At 38.0% G+C, this 22,319-nt stretch overlaps 1 protein-coding gene across 7 annotated transcripts in view; it reads right to left on the bottom strand.

The window, feature by feature from the left end:
* The window catches only part of Ptprm (protein tyrosine phosphatase receptor type M), a 767,348-nt gene that overhangs the window by 471,822 nt on the left and 273,207 nt on the right, over positions 1 to 22,319 (bottom strand). For all 7 annotated transcript variants that reach the window (XM_048363182.1, XM_048363174.1, XM_048363176.1 and 4 more), the window contains exons 3-4: positions 21,799 to 22,070; positions 5,911 to 5,989 (exon numbers count right to left, since the gene is read on the bottom strand). In XM_048363182.1, coding sequence (XP_048219139.1) covers positions 5,911 to 5,989; positions 21,799 to 22,070 — 351 coding nt within the window. The remainder of the gene's footprint in view (positions 1 to 5,910; positions 5,990 to 21,798; positions 22,071 to 22,319) is intronic.

Genomic DNA, 22,319 nt, shown 5'->3' with positions numbered 1-22,319 from the left:
CTTCTTCACTTTCTCTAAGATTATTGACCAAAGTCAAACATGGACTAGTGTGTGAATATCAAATGCAGGATTTATCTACATTTTTAGATGTGGTCTTAACCCAGAGAGCTGCTGATTCTGCACAGCCATCTCCACATTTCCAGCTGACCCTGCATCTTATTGTCACTACGTTAAAATCAATTTTATGAACAACTGCATACTTGCTACTACTCAAAGAATGGTTGTAATGTCTACTCATAAACCTATATGAATCCAAACAGGAGCCTCTACACAGAAGTAAACAGGATTCAACAACCCTGCATTCATTTGAAAATCATAGTATTGGACATGAAATGTTTATTGTTCCCTTGGGATCTAAATCTAGTGAATATCAAAATTTCACAATTTATTATTTAGAATACTTGATAGAAATCTCATAAGTTATTACATTCCATTTTTAAGATCAAAGTAATATCATAACACATAAAATCTTTATTTGCATATTTTCCCCGTAAACTTAAGAGACTCAAGAAAAAAAAGCTGCAGAAGGGCTATACACAAAATCACTTAAAGTTTATAGATCAATAGGCTGCTGAAACCTACATCACCTCAGTGTAGGCTGGCTTTGCAGCGCTATGCCTCCTGCCAGAAGTTTACGAAAGAACTTGGGCATTAGCAAGGGATTCTCTATGGAGGCCCATCAACACCATGTCTGTGGCCATGGGCAGTGGGAATGCATTCCTCAGAAATGCCCAGCTGCAGCTACCATATTTCCAGAACCTACTAACAGAAGGGTAAGTAAGCATTTGTCTTTACATGTTCGCTGATCACCATGCCTGGAATTCAATGGCATGAAAAGGCCTTGACCAGGGAAGCTCCTGTGTTGTCCCGAGGCCAGGTGTTGAAGAAAGGAACTCAGGACACAGGCTGGCGAAGCCCTGGCTCCAGCCAATGTACCATACCAAGTCAAAGAGCTTGGGGCATGTTTCTTCTAAGGGACTGGGAGGCAAAGGGACATGTGTCACCACATCACTTAGCACTTCGTAATGGTGCAATATGGCTGCCTTGTGCTTCTTTATTTCCTCATAAGCAACGAATCAGAGACCATGAATATTCGTGCACAGTAGATCCTGGGGCGTTTTTCTGAGCTACAGGCTATTATTACTGTGCGCATTTGGCCAAGTTTCAATTCGGATAATTATATTCAGCTTCCTAAATTTGCCCTGCCACTTCAATTAAATGCAGCATTGTTGGTTTTAGTTTCCTGCCTTTTCAGTATATAAAGGGGAGAAGAAATTCTGGAATTCTCCAGTCTTCTGACATGGAAGAAAAAGCAAACCTGAGAAGTGACAAAAGCCATGGCTTCTTAGTAATGAAGGAGATGATTTTTACATGTTCACCTGCATGCTTGGTGAACTTGAGAGTGTTGAACACAGATATGAGAGAGAGAGAGAGAGCAAAAACCCTATCGTAGAGTTAGACAGCTGCATGTGAACACTACCTCAGGTAAGAATCACACAGTTCTTCTCCATAACTACAAGAGTTGGACATAACAGTCTATCTAAATACACTCCATTCAAAAAGAGAAAAAAAAAACACTGAGAGGTTCCTGCAAATGTTTTACACTCCAAATACTGTAAACAATTGTTCTCACATGAACAGTTTTGTGTAGGGGCCACTAGGTCCATGAAACTCATGAACTCAGTGGCACCTATCACCAGGCATTCTAAAAACAAGGCAGGCTGCCAGTGCTCAGGTGGCCCAATCCTTAAAGTCTGATATCAATTTTGGGCAAAGATATAGGGGAAATTTAACTTCCACGCACCACTGGTGGGAATAATATACTGCTGCGCACACTTTTCATAGCAACTTGGCGGCATCTAGTAAAATAAAAAATGTATCTTGCCCACATTTGAGAACTTACTTCTAGGAAGTGTGTCTGTGGTGGGGGGCGGGGGGGATACTCCACCCAAACTCTCCATATGGCACCAAGACACACAGGTACAGATATTCCCCACAACAATATATTTTACTGTATTTGTATATTTGATATACAGAGGGGTTATACTTACATGACTCAGGTACAATCAGTAAAATTCATTTTGAATCATGTCTCCTCTTCCATCACTCTCTCACAATCTTTCCCTCCTGTGCCCACCCATAAGATATCCACTTCATTTTCTACAGTGTCTAGTAAGTATCACTGTTGTATTTATTCGTCCTTGTTCCACCTTTTGTGTGCCCTCACTTACCCTCCCAAATAAAAACTAACAAACAAGACAAAAGGAAAAGAAAACAAAAACAGCAGCAATGGCAAGTAAAAAAGTCTCCTGTTTCCTTTTCTTTGAATTAAATTGATAGAATGTTATTTTTTTTTTTTTTTTGCCAGTCCTAGGCCATGAACTCAGGGCCTGAGCACTGTCCCTGGCTTCTTTTTTGCTCAAGGCTAGCACTCTGCCACTTGAGCCACAGCGCCACTTCTGGCCATTTTCTGTGTATGTGGTGCTGAGGAATTGAACCCAGGGCCTCAAGTATACGAGGCAAGCACTCTTGCCACTAGGCCATATTCCCAGCCCTAGAATGTTATTTTGTATGATCATCTGTCCATAAGTATTGAGCCTTTGACCCTCAGTGGAAGAATGGATCAAGAAAATGTGATTTTATATATACAGATAATATATATATTATATATAATATGTATATATATAGTGGAATTCTACTAATCTATCAGAAAGAATGATAGTATACCATTTGTAAGGAAAGGGAAAGACTTGGGAAAATATTAAGCAAAGTAAGCCAGAGCCAAAGAAACATATGCTGCATAGTTTCCCTCATTGGTGGTAACTAGAATGTGCCTATAAATCTAATAAACAGAATAACTAAAATAAATGAATAAAAATGGTCATAATAAATTATATAGGACCCTAGTCATTACCATACAGAGGACAAAGGAGGCTATGCATAGGAATACTTTTAATATAGAAAAAATGAGGGATGGTAACTAACTGCTCCTAACGGAAAATAAGGTAGAACAAGTTTACACTCCCACCAACAGTGTCGTATTGTTCCATTTTGGCCACATCCCGGCCAGCAGCTGTTATTAGATTTCTTTTTCTTTTCAGTTTAACATTATTGTTGACATGGTGTACCAAGGGGACACAGTTACATTCGTAAGGTAGTGAATAGATTTCTGCTCAAACTTGTTAGCCCCTCCCTCGTTTTTCTCCCACCTTCCCTCTCCCACCACCAAGTTGTACAGTTAATTTCCAACATATTGTCTTAAGAGCATCACTGTTGCATTGGTTCACCCTCTATCCTTTGTCTCACCAGTTTGATGTTCCCCTTCCCTTCCCTAATTCATATAAATATATATATATATACAAAACCTAGTGTACCAAAATCAAATACACTAACAGAGGATAAACCACGAAAAGAAAAAAGAAATAATTTCACATAGTACATTAAAAATAACAACAATGAAAACCTCCTGTTTCCATATCTTGGAATTCATTTCACTTAGCATTATCGTATATGATCATATGTACATAGCTATTGAGCTATTATGACACTCTATCTGCTAGGACTATCCCAGACATATACTAATTATTACCCACGAGGGAAACCATGCAATCTATGTTTCTTTGGGTCTGGTCCACTTCACTTAGTATGATTTTTTTCCAAGTCTGTTTCTTTACAAATGGGAAAATGTCATTCTTTCTCATGGGAGCATAGAATTCCATTATGTATATATACCAGATTTTCTTGATCCATTCATCTCCTGAGGGGCATCTGGGTTGGTTCCATGTTTTAGCTATGGTAAATAATGCTGCAATGAACATGATTGTGCTGCTAGCTTTATTATGGCCTTGTTTGTGATACTTTGGCTAAATGCCCAGAAGTGGGGTTTCAGGGTCATAGAGGAACTCTATGTTTAGTCTTTTATTTATTTATTTATTTATTTTTTTGGCCAGTCCTGGGGCTTGGACTCAGGGCCTGAGCACTGTCCCTGGCTTCTTCCCGCTCAAGGCTAGCACTCTGCCACTTGAGCCACAGCGCCGCTTCTGGCCGTTTTCTGTATATGTGGTGCTGGGGAATCGAACCTAGGGCCTCGTGTATCCGAGGCAGGCACTCTTGCCACTAGGCTATATCCCCAGCCCTCTATGTTTAGTCTTTTGATGAACCTCCATACTGCTTTCCAGAGTGGTTGAAGAAGTTTAAACTCCCACCAACAACATAGTAGTGTTTCCTTTTGGCAACATTCCTGCCAACATGTATTGTTATTAGGTTTCTTGATAATGAACATTCTAAACTGGGGTGAGGTGGAATCTGAATGTTGTTTTTATTTGCATTTCTTTTATGGACAGAGATGTTGAGTATTTCTTCATGTGGCTATTGGCCATTCTTATTTCCTCTTCAGAGTAGTCTCTCTTTAAGTCTTTAGCCCACTTATTAATGGGGAACTTGTTTCTCTGAGAATTTGTTTTTGGAGTATTTAAATGTTTTGCATTCTAAGTATAATTTAGATATGAGGCCCTTGTCTGTTGTTTGGCAAGTGAAGATGATCTTTTCCCAATCTGTGGTTTTTCCACTATGGAAAGCAGTAAGGATGTTCCTCAAAAGACCAAACAGAGCTCCCCCTATGGCCCAGTAATCCTATTTCTGGGCATTTACCCAAATAATCACAAACAAGCCCACACTAAAGCTACCAGCACAACCACATTCACTGCAGCATTATTTACCATAGCTAAGATACAGAACCAACCCAGATGCTCCTCAGTAGATGAATGGATCAAGCAAATGTAGTATATATACACAATGGAATTCTATGCTTACACCAGAAAGAATGACATTGCCCCATTAGTAAGGAAATGGAAAGACTTGGGGGGAAAAAAATCATATTAAGTGAAGTATGCCAGACCCAAAGAAACATAGGTTCCATGGTTTTCCTCATTGGTAATAATTAGTATATGTCTAGGATAGTCCTAGCAGATGATCATAATAGATAGATATGTATATATTATCATATAAGATGATGTTAAGTGAAATGAACTCCCAGATGTGGAAACAAGAGGTTTTTCTTTGTTGCTGATGTTTTAAATGTACTATGTAAAGTTATTTCTTTTTCTTTAGTTTTTTTTTTTCCCTTATGGTTTATCCCCTGTTGTTAGTATATTTCATTTTGGTACCCTGGGTATTGGGAATACATTTATTTGAATTAGGGAAGGGAAGATTAAAAACAAACTGGTGAGACAAAGAACAAAGGGAGATCCAATGCAACAACAATACTAACAAGATTATGTTGGAAATGAACTGTACAATCTGGGGAGGGGATTGAGGGGAAGAAAAAGTGGGAGAAAAATGAGGGATGGGAGTAACAACTATGACAAGAAATGTACTCAATAACTTACATATGTAACTGTCACCCCTTTGTACATTACCTTGACAATAAAATAATTTTTAAAAGAAATATAAGGTAGTTCATCACTGCAAAAGGGTACAATGTATTGGCCTTTAAAATGTAGAAATAAGTAGAAGGAAACTATAGACACTACATAATCATGGGCTCAATATCTGCAGCCTGAATGAACCATAGATAGAAGATATCCAAGAAAAAAAACTGAGCTCACACTGATACTTTTCCTTTTTTTCTCCTCTCCCTTTTTAACCATTTACATACTGTTCGTATTGCACTTGATAATATAATTAATCTAAAGAGACTTAAAGTATATAGGATAATGTGTACAGGTCACATGCAAATGACGCATCAATTTTTATAGCATCTTTTGGATTGGCAAACGAATGCTCAGGGATTTGTTATGAAATGCTTGGTAAGATGTCATATCCCTGAGTTTTGATCCCTTCTTTCAATCTACCATGTAAAAGATGGCAACCCAAATATCACACAAATATTTAGCAGAAGAGAGCACTTACTACATGGATGTCCTAACACCTTCACTTCATCAATTGCAAGGTACCCTTGATGTCCAGACGTAACCACTTCAAAAATCACCTGAAAAATTAAGAAAAATTTATATTACTCACTTATTTTCTCAGATTTTTACTAGGTATCTCCCAGAAGAGGCATAATTGCACTCCTTGCTTCCTTTGTGTTTTCAACTATTATTAATAGAGTGATTACTACCTGGTGTTCCAGGTTCCAGGCTACAGAGACAGATAAGACTCTCAATATTGGCAACCGGGAGACTAAAGAGTAGAGGGTATGTCAGACAGCAACTGACTAAAGGACTCACCTACTCAACATAGGGGAAACTAGGGTAAGGGAAGGTATGTGGAAGGAAGAGCATTAGAGTCATTTATAAGGGGCATAAACTCTTTCTAGACTACACAACACTGTGCTACAACACTCCAAAAATAAAACATAACACACTAAAGTGAGAAGAGGCTCCATAGAAAAATAGACATGATGAACTTTGTCCTGTTCAAGTTTAATATTTTTTGTTTTCACTGATGATACAAAAGAAACAGATGCCTTGATAGTCCTGCAATAAGTCCAATTTTTCTATGTCTACTAAAAAAGGACAATGAAGGCATAAAAATGAATTTCATAAAGCACCTGTGGCTCACACCTGTAATGCTAGCTCCTCAGGAGGCTGCGATCTGAGCACTGTAGTTCGGAGCCAGCAAGGGCAAATAAATTTAAGATAACCTGAGGTGTGGCTCAGGTGATAGAGCACCAGCCTTGAGCAGAAAAGCTAGATGAGAGTACAAGGCCATGAGTTCAAGCTCTAGTATCAGGACACATGCATGTGCATGTGTGTGTGCATGTGCATACCCACACATGCACTCACACACTGAGATGAATTTCAAGAATAGGATAGAAAAATGCATCCAAGAGACCTAGGGCTTTGTAAAATAGCTGTAACCTGCAAAAATTGGAAAGAGAAACTTAGTAGTCTCTGCAAAGACCTGCAAGTTGCTCTTGTACAAACAACCTCAGCTGAGGGGGAGGCATCTGACGTCACTAGTCTTAGATACCTGACATCACTGACCCTCCGGCTATAAACATGGCTTTTGATCTGAGTGAAGTGGTATGCTTGATGGCTCAAGCCCATAATCCTAGCTATATTTCGGAAACATGATAGAGGGGACTGTGTTTCGGTGCCAGCTTGAACATAAAAAAATACACCAGATTCAATCTCATTCAGTGGTTGGTCCTAGGGGCACAAACTGTTATTCCCAGCAAATGGAAAAGCACAAGCTGAAGGATCACAGCCCACTCTGGCCTAGGCATAAAGAAAAGTCCTTCTTTGAAAATTGCCTATAGAAAAAGGGACTGGAGGCATGACTCAAGTAATAGAACACCTGCGTAGCAACAGTGAGGCTATGAGTTCAATTCCCAGTACCTCTAAAAAAATACAAGGCCCATCTTAATAGGTCTCTTAAGAACAGATTTAGAACACCATTTCAAGTTTCATTGTCAAAAACTCTTGTTAGCTATTGAGTTTTCCACTTTGCATTCCTTTCTAGCCAATGCCCATCAAAGGAAAGCTTCCATAACAAGAAAAAGAAAAAAGATTAGCCCACGTCTGTTTTGTCAAGTAAGGGATTTGTCTACTGAAAGTACCAGTATTGCCCCCACAAAGTATAACATGCCAGAGGAAGTCTGAAAATGCTGGCAGCCAGGTCTACAAAGATTGAGGTCAGAGAAAATGCAAAAACATCAGTGGTACTGCTGGAAAAAGAAAACAGAATAGTGCAAGCCACTGACGTGCAAATATGGCCTTCTTGCTGTTACCAAATAAAACAGAACTTATCAAAATCTTCTATTAGAAGTAAGGCTTGGGTTTATTAAGGGACACAACCCAGGTCTTTTTTCTAAAGCAGTTCAGCAATTCAACGCACATTTATTTGTATGGTTACTTCTATATCCCAGGGATCTGCTGAATGCATTATTTACAGTGCCATAGCCAACCAACATGAGGTAGGTCACATTAACTCCTTTTTAGATATAATCAGTGAACTCAGAAAGGTTAAATTATTTTTCTGAGGTCAAGCAAATTATTAAATTTGGATATAATCCTAGGTCTACTTCACCTCCAAATGTGGACTATCTCTGTTATCAAACTGTCCTAAGTTGTATACAAGATTATACCCAGCATACACTTATCTGTACATTTGCATGTACATACATATGCATGTAAACATACATGTAAAATACATGTAGATGCAAAGATCCATGTATTTCCTTTAAACACATAGGTAAGATGCCCCAAAATGTTTACTTCCAGACTTATATCAGAGACAGGTGATAATGTATTCCACTTAGGAATGTAGCTGCAAGGAAAAGATGTATCATATAATTTTAACAACACAAATTTTAGGAGGAGAATTGGCAAAGTACTGCCTTGGACCAAATCTATCCTAGTTTTTGTACACATCACAGCCTAAGGATGGTTTTTATACTTTAGAATGGAAGGAGAAAAAACAAGAGACTGGGGATCCTAAAAACTATACAAAATGCAAATATCAATGTCCATGAATAAAGTTTTATTGGAACACAACCATGTTCTTTGGTTTATGCTTTGGTTTCATTTGTTTTCAGACAGCCTCAGAGGTGACTAGTTGCCACAGAGATGTCTGGCCTAACAGCCTGAAATATTTATGATCTAGTCTCTTGTATCATGGTTGACTCTCCAACACATTGTCATTATTTTGATTAGTAAGAAAGCACATGTCAAAAGCACTATTTTGTAAAAGCCAAATACAATCTGCTTGGCAATCCACACATGAAGCTCATATTCCAATATTGACAGCAAGACAATTCTGCCTTTGGCCTGACCAGTGATTTATCATTAGTGTGAAACACTACACAAGGTATTTTAAATGCCATAAGGTTTGTAGTATAATTACCATTTAGAAAAACAATACATATTATTTATACAACTTGCCAAAATAAAGCTAGAGAAACTATTTTGACAATAAAACAGTATGTAAAATAAAACAAAATCAATTCACTTAAAATTTAAGTCTTCCATAAAAAGAAAAAAAACAGGATTTGTAAATACCTTAGTATTAAAATATGGCCTCAGATTTCTTTTTTTTTTTTTTTTTTAGCATATTCCTTGCTTGGTATTAGCAAGATTTGGGTTAAATATTTTCATTTGCTTTTTAACAAAATAAACACACTTTGGGGGGGTAAATAACTTCTTTTAGCCAGACATTATGTTTTTCTTTGTAAATAGTTCTGGATAAGTAGGATAGAAACACAGAGTTGTTCTTATTTTGGAATAATTTTACCATGGCCCAGTATGTAATTTTAGAACACCTTGGCTTAACAGAGAATATGGCTGGTCCCATTAAGCATGGATTGTATATTTGTGAATTTTCCTACTCCCTGTGTCACCTCAAATCATATGTCTTACCAAAGTTTTTATGGTCATTTGTGGGCATGCACAAAGAAACCAAACATGTGAATTACTTGATGTACTTGCTCCTAGCTGAGGTTAGAAAGGCAATGCCTGTCTCCTTGTCTCAGCTTTCATGTGGTAAAAATGGACCCCAATCATGGTATACTCAGTCCTACATCTCCTCATTTTCTATGCTTTTCATTAGGGATTCTGCAGGTTGAAATAGTCCCAATGGCATTGCTTAATTACTGTGTAGTATTCACTTTTAAATGCAGGAACTATGCTGTGCCCTAACAAGAAAACATATGGGTCACATAAGTTTCATTCAGGCATGGGGTATAGTCTTGTTGGGCATGGTTTAATGTTAATGAATTGAATGCATAAATTACATAAGGCATTTTCATGAGGAAATATACATATTCAAGGTCATGAATTGAAAAAAACATAGTGACAACGGAACCTGTGCCACTTTTCCCATTCCGTATCTATGAATTCAATCCACTGTGGATGGCAGGTATTTGAAAAATAACCAACTCTGCACTGAGTATGTATAAACATTTTTGTTGTCATTATTCCCTAACTGATAGAGTATAATGATGATTTACAAAGCATTTATGTTATTTTATGAATTATAAATAATCCAGTCATAGCTCAAAATATAAAGGAAGCTGCACATATTTGTGTATAGTATGACATTTTATATAAATGGGTTTGCTCCCTGAGATGTAAAGAAATATGGTATAGAGAGAATCAACATTCATTCTCTCTCTCACCTAATAAGATCTCAGGAGGGAACTGCTGTACCCTCTTAACCTTTGGAGATTTGGGGCAAAGCCGCTTTCTGTGAGATAGGAAACAAGTGGCTAATCCACTGACTGGGCTATCACTTGCTCTTAAACCATTCCTGAAAGCCGGCCTGCCACAGGAAGACAGGAAGCTCTTCTCAGGTTCCTGCCAAAGGGGGAAGGGAAGAAGTTGAACACTGCAGCATCCTGATCCTCTCTGCTTCAGTGAAGAGCAAAATTAGCTTTCCATGCTATCACTTCCCTTGTATATAGGAGCACAGGAAAGGGATTTTCTCACCACAGCAAATGCTTGCCAAGGAAAATATGTAGGTGGAAGTCATTTGTAATTTCTCTAGAACACAGGGTATTAAAGTGTAGGTGTCTGTCTTCCTGCAGATTATCTATAAAATCCTCTGTGGGTTTGATATAAATGAAAAACAAGGGTAGTCTTACCAATTTTCAAAAATTTTCTATTGCTTTTGTCAAATGACTCAAACAAAATAGAAACACACATAGAATTAGATTCTGTAGTATTAAAAACTAAAGCAAAAATATGTCCCATTAAGAAATCAGGAGCAGGTATTCAGGATATTTGGTTGGGAAAATAAAGTAATTTCATGTCTTCTTTGAGAAAGAATTAGATGATAGTGAGTGACCTCTCTCCTCCTACAAAAACCACAATGAAGAATCATAGAGTAACATCATTGTTGGGCCCAGAACTCAACCTCAGGGTATACAACACAGATACTTATCTCAGAAAACCTCATGAATCTATGGTCATACCTCCCTGAACAAATTCTGTCTCATCATAGTCCTCTCCTTAGAAAAGAGAAAACCATAGATATAAAGGTCCTGATTTAAAAACAAGGTATAGGACTTCATTCATCCATACACTCATTCAACAGTTCCATTTTAGGCTTATTTATTGGTATTAGAAGTTTGCCAAGCAAGATTTATCTATGAGCAATAGTGGTAGAGCTGCGATTTGAACCCAGCCAGTATGATTCCAGTGTCTCTCATGAGGACATGATGCCATGGAAAGAGCTTGTTTGTAGTCCGAGGCTGGAAGGGATAAGTGCTTGGATACTGCCCTATTTGTGGGCTATAGGCCCTTCATGAGTTCTCTGGGGGAACTTTAGGGCTGCTCATGAGTTCTCTGGGGCACTTGTGTATGTGTTGGTGATAATGATACCATCTATCATAAAATAGTTTAAAATACAGTTGGTCTTTATAATTCATGGAGTTCATATTAATTCAGTGTTCTCACTATAAATTAACAGCAAGAAAGGATCAAGAGCAAAATATTCAAACGTTTACTTATTTTGATACAGTATCAAAATACAAGGTGACAACCTAATTTTGTAAACTTAAAGGCATCAAACTGACAAGAAAACAAGTGAGTTATTATCACTGCTCTGTCATTTGCATCTCCACCTACCTACCTACCTACCTATCTATGTGAATGCTGAGGATCTATTCTGAGGCCTCACTCATGCTAGGCTATTTCTATACCACTGAGATACACTTCCAATAACCTAACAGCACAGGATGCTTTTTCCAAAATAGATATTTTAGGAAATTAATCAAGTTGTAACTAATACAACAAAATTAAAATAACACAAAGATAAACTACAGAAAGCATATAAAACACTAAATTATATACTTCTGATTAATCAGTATGCCACATCAAAAAACGGGGTGGGGGATAAAAATATTCCCAGAAGTAAATGAAAATACAACATCCAAAACCTATGGGATACAATAAAACGTATTGAAGAGGGAAGCTTATAGTTGTAAGTGTATATATTTTTAAAAAAACTAAGATATACCAAGTAAATAACTTAAAGATGCATCTCAAGATCTAAAGAGAACAAGCACAAGTCAGTCTCAAAGTTACATGAAGGAAAGAAGCAATAGCTATGAGAAATGAAATTAATTAACTAGAAACTAAAAGAATTAAAATAAAGGATGACTGAAACAAAGACTTGGCTCTTGTAAAGAATAAATAAAATTGACAAAAATCTATAAAGTTAGTAAAAATAAAGAGAAGATTTAAATACATGGTGGAAATAAAAACAGTCAACATCTTTACAAATCAGAGAAACTCAAATCAAAACAATGTCAAGAATTTACCTCAACCCAGCCAGAATGGCTATCATCAAGAAAACAACAAAGAATGCTACAACAAATGAAAGCAAAACAAAATTCTTATTATTCACTACTGGTGGAAATCAATATGTAGGCATTAAAAAGAGGTTGCTGCTGCTAATACTTGCAATCCTAGCTATTTGGGAGGCTGAAAGCAGAGGGACTAAAGTTCAAGGCTAGCCTTGGCAAAAAGTTTGCAAGATTCTATATTTTAAAAAACCAACAAAGAGGCTGGGAATATGGCCTAGTGGCAAGAGTGTTTGCCTTGTATACATGAAACCTTGGGTTCAATTCCTCAGCACCACACACATAGAAAAGGCCAGAAGAGGCGCTGTGGCTTAAGTGGCAGAGTGCTAGCCTTGAGCATAAAGAAGCCAGGGATAGTGCTCAGGCCCTGAGTCCAAGCGCCAGGACTGGCAAAACAAAAACAAAACTAAAGGAGTCATTCAAGTAGTAGAACATCAGCATAGCAAGTTTGAGTTCCTAAGTTCAAAACCCAGTATTGAAAAAAAAACTGAAAATAGTCCATCACATAGTCCATCTATATCACTTCTGGGTATATACCTACAAAAATTAAACTTAGCAACTTACCTTGCCACATAGAACCCCACATACCCGTGTTTATAATATTTCTATTTACAATTGCCTGGTTAAGAAACTGGCATACATGGTTTTCCACAGAAGAACAAAGAATATGTAGTTTATATACAAGAGACTGTGACATTAAAAAGAATGAAATTATGTCATTTGCTGAAAGATGGATAGACTGAAGATGGTCATATTAAGTGAATGAAGCCAGTTCTACCAACATGTATGTTTTCTTACACAGGGGAAAGAACTACAAAATACCAAGATCGTACTGACCGGTGGAAGGTGGAGATGAGGGGCTAGACAGTAAAGTGGTGAATATGATCAAAGTAAATTATATACATGTATGTAAATATGAAGAAATCCCTTACTTCATAAAATGTATTGTGACACTAAATGTGACAACAGAAGTAAACATCATTGAAAGGAAAAAGAAGAAAAAGTTGTTAGGGACAGTTCTAATAAGCAAGCAACAGCAGCCCACCTAGAGGTGTGAGAATGTAAGCAACAGAAAAGGTGCTCATCCTTGAATATCAAATAATAAGTATAAGCTGAAAATGAAATTTAGAAATGTGGCAAGTTTTTTAAAAAATGAATAAACAAAATACGGTCCTTGAGCATAAAAAGGCCCTAATACAAACTGTTCAACCTCCTGGATGCAGCTGTAAGTCACCAGTGGAGCAACAGCCTCAGGTGTCTCCATTGGTTTCTTAAAACAGATTGTTTATCTTTTTTAAGCACAAATGCACAGTACAGGGACAGCTGTTTTAGACTCATTTTCTTGTTGGAGGAAGAGAGTCATACATCATTGTCACATCAAATTCCCCAGGTCATCTGAAAGGCAGGAAGCAATTCAATAAAGGCTACAGGCAAGGAACTTATAGAATCAAGGTAGGTGCTATTTTTCAGATGGCGCATTCCAGTATTTCCCAAGTGCACTTCAGCAATACTGAACTAAACACATGCATTGCAGAAGCCTACATTCATGCCCAGATGCCAGTGGGGAACCCAAACCCACCATATGTTTCCCCTAGAGACTCAAAAATGCACACAAGCTCTAAGAAGACATGTAGGTCAAGAATTATCAATGTGTCTTTCCATGTGGCCAATGAATGTCTCCTAAGATTCCCTGGAATTTCAAATATAAAACAGTTACCTATTCCATTTTAAAACAGTCTCTAGGCAGTAAATGTATGCAGGCTGTCATTCACTGGGGCCTTACACAGCTTCTTGATAAAATGAGAGCACTGAAGGCAAGTGCAGCAAAGAAACCGAGGCAGCTGTGCATGGAACAAAGATTGAAACTAGACATGAAGAAGCTGGGGAAGATCAAGCCATTCCAATTCCCTCAACTCCTCATTTACCAGCAAAGCTGTCAGCCTGGTAAAGGGCAAATCTTGGTTTAGCCTCTCCCCACCCCTCAAGTGCTAGCTCCTTTGTATTCTCCCTGCACAAAGAATTTAGAGCAGGGCCCAGCTGGAATCTACTCTGAATCTTCTCCCAGGGCACTTTGACACATCTGAGAAATTTGTTTTAACAAGGAAGCTCCAGTGAGCCGATAGTCCCTCATTTGATGACTCTATCGCACATTAGTCACTGCCCCTGCCCCCCAGGTCCCTTTTATTGCAAGGCCCAGGCAAGGAGATTCCCAGGCAACTTATGTGTTTTTCTCTTTACAAAGTGATTTTTAAATACTCTGCCTTTCTGGACTCTAAGTAAACTCAGAACCATTGTCTACAGTGAGAAAGCTGGCCAAGGTGAGATTTTGATTAGAAAGAACACCGCGAAATCAACTGGTGATTCACTGGCTTCAGGAGCAACTGAAACATGGGAGCAGGAGAGAACAGAAGTAGAAAAAGAATCACAGAAAACAGCTATTTCTTGTTACCGGTACAATAAAGCAAGAAGGTGAATGTGAGAAGAAAAGATTTCTCTTCAAATGGCAGGAAGTCTAGGTCTAAACCTAAGGATAGTAATTCAGGACAGGCCAGATCTCTCCTCCCTGATGACTCTGAGTCCAACAGGGCAGGGAAGAGGAGCAACAATTAGGACAAACATTCATCGAAGGATTAACTCTGTGATAATCACCAAATATTTGACAATTTATGTTGTAAAAAGTCCTAATTAACCTGCAGTTAGCTGTATTCCATGCAGTTTACCACTGTGGTTTGTACCTGAAAAATGCTTCTTTACCATACATGGTAGAGAAGATTGTGCAAGATGGTTTCACCATCATGAAAAAATGATCCAAAACTCTGCAAAAAGATCCCATGCAGAGCAAGACTATGACAGATAAAACTTGCAAAAGATCTACAATGTTTAACAAAAACACAAGGAACAGTTTTATCTGGTTTGATTGAAACTTTTTCCCAATACATCACTTGCAAAGCTTACATGTTGACCAATATGAAGTGACTCCCATGAGAAATGGATGCTGTTAACAGAGGATCAGAAGGTACAGGGAAAAAAGGAACGGTCAGAGTTCCATGTAGAGGTTCTCAACTATGCACTTAGAACTCCACTTCCTCAGCCTGTAGCCCAACAATATGTGTAAGTGAATTCCAGGGACGAAGCCTTACCAGGTGCTCTTTTAGGACAACAGTGCAGGTGCTTTCTGATAAAAAAGAAAATAGATTACTTTGCGTCATCTCCTTTCATGAAAGGATTTGTTCTTGGGTCCTTTGTCATTTAACACCTGTGACATCTCTTGAAAAGCATTTCGGAAGGGCCTTCTTAGGGAGATGGTGTTCAGCTATTAGCTGGTTCCTTTTTGACCGTCTCCCACAAATCGTAATAGAGTCTCAACAGACTGAGACACTACAATATTCCCAATGCATTTTCCTTTGATCCACACACACTGAAGGTCATTATACTTCGACCATAACTAGGAAAGTGAGGCTTATAAAATTTAAATAATCTATCAAGAACCATAAACAAGCAGGGATGATATTCAAATCAAATTCTGTCCTACCAAAATGTGTGTTCTTCTACAGTGTATAATGTTGCCCATCACAATATTATGTGAAATGCCTCAAAAATATTTCATTTATCCATGTAAATTCATGCCAAAACTTCTTACTTGTTGGATGCCAGTGGCTCATGCCTATATTTCTAGGTACTCAAAAGGCCGAGCTCTAGAGGATTGTGGTTTAAAGCCAGGCAGAGATGTCTGTAGTATCCTATTCCAATTAACCAGAAAAAAAAAAAAGATGGACTAGAGTATGGCTCAAGGAGTCAAATGCCAGCCATAAACAAACAAGGCAAATGAGAGCATGAGGACCTGAATTCAAGCCTCAGTACTAGAAAAGGAAGTTCTTTTATTATTATTATGAGTGGAGGAAGCATAGCTTTGAGTGAGAACATACTTAGCATACACAGGTCTGGGTACAATCCTCAGTGCTACAAATCAAATAGGCAGTAACTACCTCTCCAACTACATACTAGTGTGGAGACTATTCTATAGAAATAAAGTGGGAAGGTGGCTCAGCGGTAGAGTGCTTGCCTTGCATGCATGAAGCCTTGGGTTCCATTCCTCAGTACCACATAAACTGAAAAAACTGGAAGTGGCTCTGTGGCTCAAGTGATAGCGAGCTAGCCTTGAGCACAAAGAGGCTCAGGGACAGCGCCCAGGCTGAGTTCAAGCCCCACAAATTCCACATCAAAAAAAGAAAGAAAGGGCTGGGGATATAGCCTAGGGGCAAGAGTGCCTGCCTCGGATACACGAGGCCCTAGGTTCGATTCCCCAGCACCACATATACAGAAAACGGCCAGAAGCGGCGCTGTGGCTCAAGTGGCAGAGTGCTAGCCTTGAGCGGGAAGAAGCCAGGGACAGTGCTCAGGCCCGGAGTCCAAGGCCCAGGACTGGCCAAAAAAAGGAAGGAAGGAAGGAAGGAAGGAAGGGAGTACTATATGAGTATCCTTTAACAGACTAATATTTCAAGTATATGTAAATCATGTATTAATTTTGTGCAATCTATATGATACATGTTACAGCTGATATAATCAAGCAGACTTGTGTCAAGGAGGAGAGGAATCCCTTTACCTTGAGAGAGAGTCTTTCAAGAATATTGCCTCATTTAAATAGCTACATACAGTTACATTTTCTTCAGCTTGCAGGTTCAGAGATAGTTGATCTATATCCTAAGAACATATCATTTTGATACTTTTATGTACCATGGTTTCACACATACACACAAACATACACATATATACATACATAACAACATATATACAGGAAACACCAGAATTTGAAATTAGAAATATTGATAGTCAACAAATCATATTTATACCTACAGCCAACTACAGAACTCTTTATGCAAAAGTATTTATGGAAAATTGAATCAAAAATAGATGGAAGTAGTGTTACACATCTGTTATCCTAGCTAAGCTATTCAAAAGACTGACATCTGAGGATCTCTATTCAAAGCCTATCTAGGCATAAAAGTCCATGAGACAATTATCTCCAATTAACTACAAAAAACCAGAGGTAGAGCTGTGGCTCAAGTACTAGAGCTCAAGCCTTGAACAACAACAATAACAACAACAACAACAAAAACACAAACAGGGACAGTAACCAGGCTCTGAGTCCAAGCCCCAGTAGCACACACACACACACACACACACACACACACACACACACACACACACACACACACACAAAGTAGATGGAAGGCAATGGGAAGAGTTGACATTGATCAAGATAAATTGTACTGATAAACTGAATTGTTGAATTGAAACCCTTTATATAATCAAAGATAATTTTAAAAGGATACATTGTACTTATGGACTGATGTGTTGGATTGAAACCCCTTTGTACAACAACTTAAAGATAATAAAATAAATATGAATGAATGAATGAATGTAGATGTGTTTGTATCAGGTGAAAATAGCTACCTCCTTTGTAAGGGTATAGTGGTTTAAAAGCCTAGGGCTTGGTCTGTAGCCCATGGAAGCTCTGTCATTTGCTGTATCTGACTGCTGATTATCTTTGCTCTTACCTGATGATGAGCCATCCAGCTCATATCTTATTTCATTTCTATTAGTACAGCTTCGTTTCTCATGCCAAGTGAGAAACGTAAGTCAGACCTTTTTTGGTGTTTGAAGGCCTACACCTCAGCATTTGACATGTTTCCTTTTGATATCTCTCTTCTACCATTTACAATATGCCATTTATGACTTCAGTGTGTACGGCACTCTAGCAGAAAAACCTGAACATTTGAGAAAGCACTATGTTCACTATCCATTTCCTGTTTGGGCTGAAGAGGTGTGCCTCAGGTAAGCCCCCACTACCAAAAAACAAAAACAAAGTGCTTGGTAGAGTGCTCAGGAATTAATTTAAGAAGAGGGTTTACGTAATCCAAATCCCATTTTATAGCTGTACCTTAGCAGTTTCATTAAAATATGACAACATTTTACTAAAGAACTTTTACAATTCCACCTTAAAACAAAAAGTCAAAACTCAAAGTAAAGACAACTGTAAAAGGTGAACCAAAAATCCAAGATCTCACTTGCAAAGGTCAATCTGAATGTGTTTATGAACTGAATGTGTTTATTGCCATCCAAATTAATATTGAAATCCTAATTCCCATTGTGATGGTATCAGGGCTACAGCCTGTGGAAGGGGACTAGATGAGGCGATATTGTGATGGAATTAGTGGCTTGCAGAGAAGAGGAAAGAAGACAGCTCCTCCTTTGCCTCCATTCTCCCATTCACAGAAGAACACAGTAAAAAGACAGCTATCTACGAACCATAAGAAAGCCTTCACCAAATTCTAACCATGGATTTCCCATTGTCCATAGTTGTAAGTGTTGTTTGGAAAGCTGGAGTGTGGTATTCTGTTACTACACCTCAGTAACCTAAGAACCAGTGAAGCAAGAGACTTCACAAAATAAAAAGGTATAAGAGTAAGGTTCCAATTAAATTCAATAAATCATGCGCTCCTTAGTACTATGGGGCATCCCACTGGCAAGGGGGAGGGCTCTACAGTTAGGATCAGGCACGGAATTCAAAAGGCGAAGTATTTTAGACATAAGTGGTCAAGAAAGTGAGGATTCAAGTCAGGTGCCAGTGGCTCACACCTCTATTCCTAGCTACTCAGAAGGCTAAGGTCTAGGATCACAGTTCAAAACCAGCCAGGACAGAAAAGTCCCCTTGAGACTCTTATCTCCAATTAACTATCAGACCCAGAAGTGGTACTGTGGCTCAAGGAGGTAGAGTGCTATCCTTGAGAGAAAGAGCTCAGGGACAGCAGAACTCAGGCCCTGAGTTCAAGCCCCACAACCAACAAAACAAAAAACCAAAGTGAGAATTCACTGACAACCAACTACATGTAGAACCATCTTTTTTCACTGTCATTTTATCAATAATTCTTAAAGGCCAGGTCATCAAAGACTATTAATTAAAACCATTCCCTCAATGTACTTGACTGTACTTGAACTAGGAATGTAAAAAGTGAACCAGAAATTCAATATATCGGTTGCAACCAAGGTCAATATGAACCAGTACATCAAAAGGTAAAAAAAAAGAAACAACATACATACTCCAAAGGTTCAGATGAACATAACTCAAGCCAAAGAGAAGGAAATCTGAGAAAAGATGGGCAAGACATGCTTAAGCCTATATCTGTGAGTATATCCTATAAGCCTCAGGTGAAAGTGACTCTAGAATCTTGTCCAGGAAGCAGAGTGAACATCTGAGATCTTCCCTCACCCGAGAAAGTTTCCTTCTGATTCAGTTTGACACCAAATCAGCCTCTTAGCAAGCACGGAGAATCCTCTTGGAGCCTTGCAAGGCAAAACCCCTACATGGACAGTGGTTTAATACTATGCAGAAAACTTCGCCTCAGAGGCCATATTTTTAAATTGTTCTACTGGTAGCTTACTAGAATATTTATGCTAAAAGAAGATATTCTCAGGTTTGGTGTATTGGCTCATACCTGTAATCCTAGCTACTTAGGAGGCAGAGATTTGGAAAATAACAGTTCAAAGCCAACCTGTGAGAAATGATATGCAGACTTCCATCTCAAAAAAAAAAAATGCTGAGAGTGAAAGCATGTGCCTGTTACCCCACCACAAAGGGGGACTTAAATAGGAGAATAATGATCTAGGCTGGCCTAGACAAGAATGTGAGAGAATTAAAAAATAACTAAAGCCAAAATGGCTGGGTCATAGATGTTAAAGCATTTGTTTTGCAAACATGAAGCTCAAAGTTCAAAACTCATTACTGAAAAGAAAAGGAAAAAGAAACACAGTGAACAGGTATTTTCCTATTTTTGTCTTTTATATAAATATATTAAATATTAAGGTATAGATGTATCACTATATATAATCATTACATATTATAATATGTAAGTATGTATAACATATTTATTTATAACACGTATTTATATATAATATATATTTACATATACTTATGTATATATCTATATATATTTTACCATGTATAGTTAAAATATGTATATATATTTAAGACTAAAATTTAAGATAATGTTTTATACCTTCCATACCCATTTATAAAAATAAACTTAATTACATCACTAAATCATCTTCCATAATCTTACTAGTAGCTACAAAGGCAATTCTGGTATTGAGATAGCATACATTAAAATCCTCTGTTGTTGGAAATATTACTTATTTTGCAATTTTATAAATGAACTATTATGAATATCTTTGCAGTTGTTTGCTTTACATTCATTGGTCGTTATTTCTTTAGCAGACTGCTAAATTTAGATTTATCTAAATTTTTAACATTCTTAAAGCTTACTAAGCCCAAGTATACTCTTAAAAAATATTAACAATTTTCTTGTCTTCTAATTGACCTTTTTTCACTTCTTCATTTCCACTTAGGAAACATTTGTCTCATTCATTAAGTATTAGAAACAGTGCTAGGCTCAGGGATCTCATGATTACATTAGCAAAAAAATTACTGCCTATTTGTACCCATCACCATTATCAATGCAGGGACAGAGGATCTTGGCTAATAAACACAATATCAACAGAATAGATTGTCTGAAGATAAGCATTCCTGGTAAGACCTACTTCTCCCATGCCTAAGTCTTTCTAAGCAACATAATTAAATGTGAGAAATGATGATAGACATATGGAAGGTTTGACTCCTGAGTGAGCCAAAGGCAGTAAGAAAGTCTAAACTGGGAACTTGGTAGCTCATGCCTGCAATCCTAGATATTCAGGAGGCTGAGATATGAGGATCATGGTTTGAAACCAGCCAGGCAGGAAAGTCTAGGAGACTCTTATTTCCAACTAACCACCAGAAAAACTTGAAGTGGAGGTATGGCTCAAGTAGTAGAGGAAAAATAGCTCAAAAACAGTGCCCAGGACCTGATTTCAAAGCCCAAGATCTGCACAATACAACAAAACAACAAACAAACAAAAACATGTGGGCACTGGTGGCTCAAGCCCATAATTCTAGCTACTCAGCAATCTGAGATATGAGGATCATGGTTCTAAGCTGAGACAGAAGATTCTCCAATAAACCACCAAAAAGCCAGAAGTTCTTGGTCAAGGGAAATAAAGAGGGTTTCAATAGCTCCTCTAAAGTAGCTCCTCTGTGACCAGGACTTAGGGTGAAGCCCAACCCAAGCTGACCTCCCCAGGGCTCCCTTCTTCATGGCTTATGTATTGCCAGAAGGGGCATTTGTATTTTCAAGTGCTAAGACTTGGTCAACATGCTTACTTTACATGGAAAGCAAGGAAACCTTGCAGAAAAGAATGCATCATGAGGAACAGACATAAATCAATTTGAGTTACATCTTTCCTCATTTCAGAAAGCCTCGAGATACTCCTCATCAAATAGCATAGATCATTATTTTGATGGTATTTTACACTCTCTGACTAATACTAATATTTGAACAATTTATAGTTTTACAAATGAGAGGATACTTTAAAGTATGGAATGGAAAGAAAACACATACCTGATAAAAGTTAGGCCAGAATGTACTGATGGCCAGCTCTGCCCTGTGCCATGTGCGTGTTGGGTCTCCAGATATATTCCAGATAGGATTCCCCAAGGGTCCATTATTGACCTTCACATAGACATTGAGGAAGCCTGGAGCGGCATTACTCTTGCTGGATACAAAATAGTGAAAATCAATGCAGTGGGTGTCATTTTCTTTGAGCTGAGGTAAGAGTAGGTGAGTTCTCTGCCCCTCTGGTCTTCCAGATGTGTTCACCAGCATGAAGGAGCCTGCAGAGACAAAACGGAGGACAGTCAAGATCCAACTCTGCTTTTGCTCACCTCAGAAAAGCTATTCCATATATCTTAGTTAAGCTTAAAATTTCTAGTTCTCTCATATACGTTTCACCTATTACCTCCTGCTTCTAATACTCCACGTGTGTTCTCAAGGTTAGTAATGTAGTTCCAGGGATGTTGCTGCATTCATCTACAAAATAACAGTTATGCAACAAAATGGCTATAGACATGCCAAAAATCAAT

The sequence above is a fragment of the Perognathus longimembris genome, chromosome 15 (assembly GCF_023159225.1).
Source record: "Perognathus longimembris pacificus isolate PPM17 chromosome 15, ASM2315922v1, whole genome shotgun sequence".
NCBI classification, from domain to species: domain Eukaryota; kingdom Metazoa; phylum Chordata; class Mammalia; order Rodentia; family Heteromyidae; genus Perognathus; species Perognathus longimembris.
Note: the sequence above shows the minus strand (reverse complement) of the source record. Positions and strands in the feature narration are given on the sequence as shown.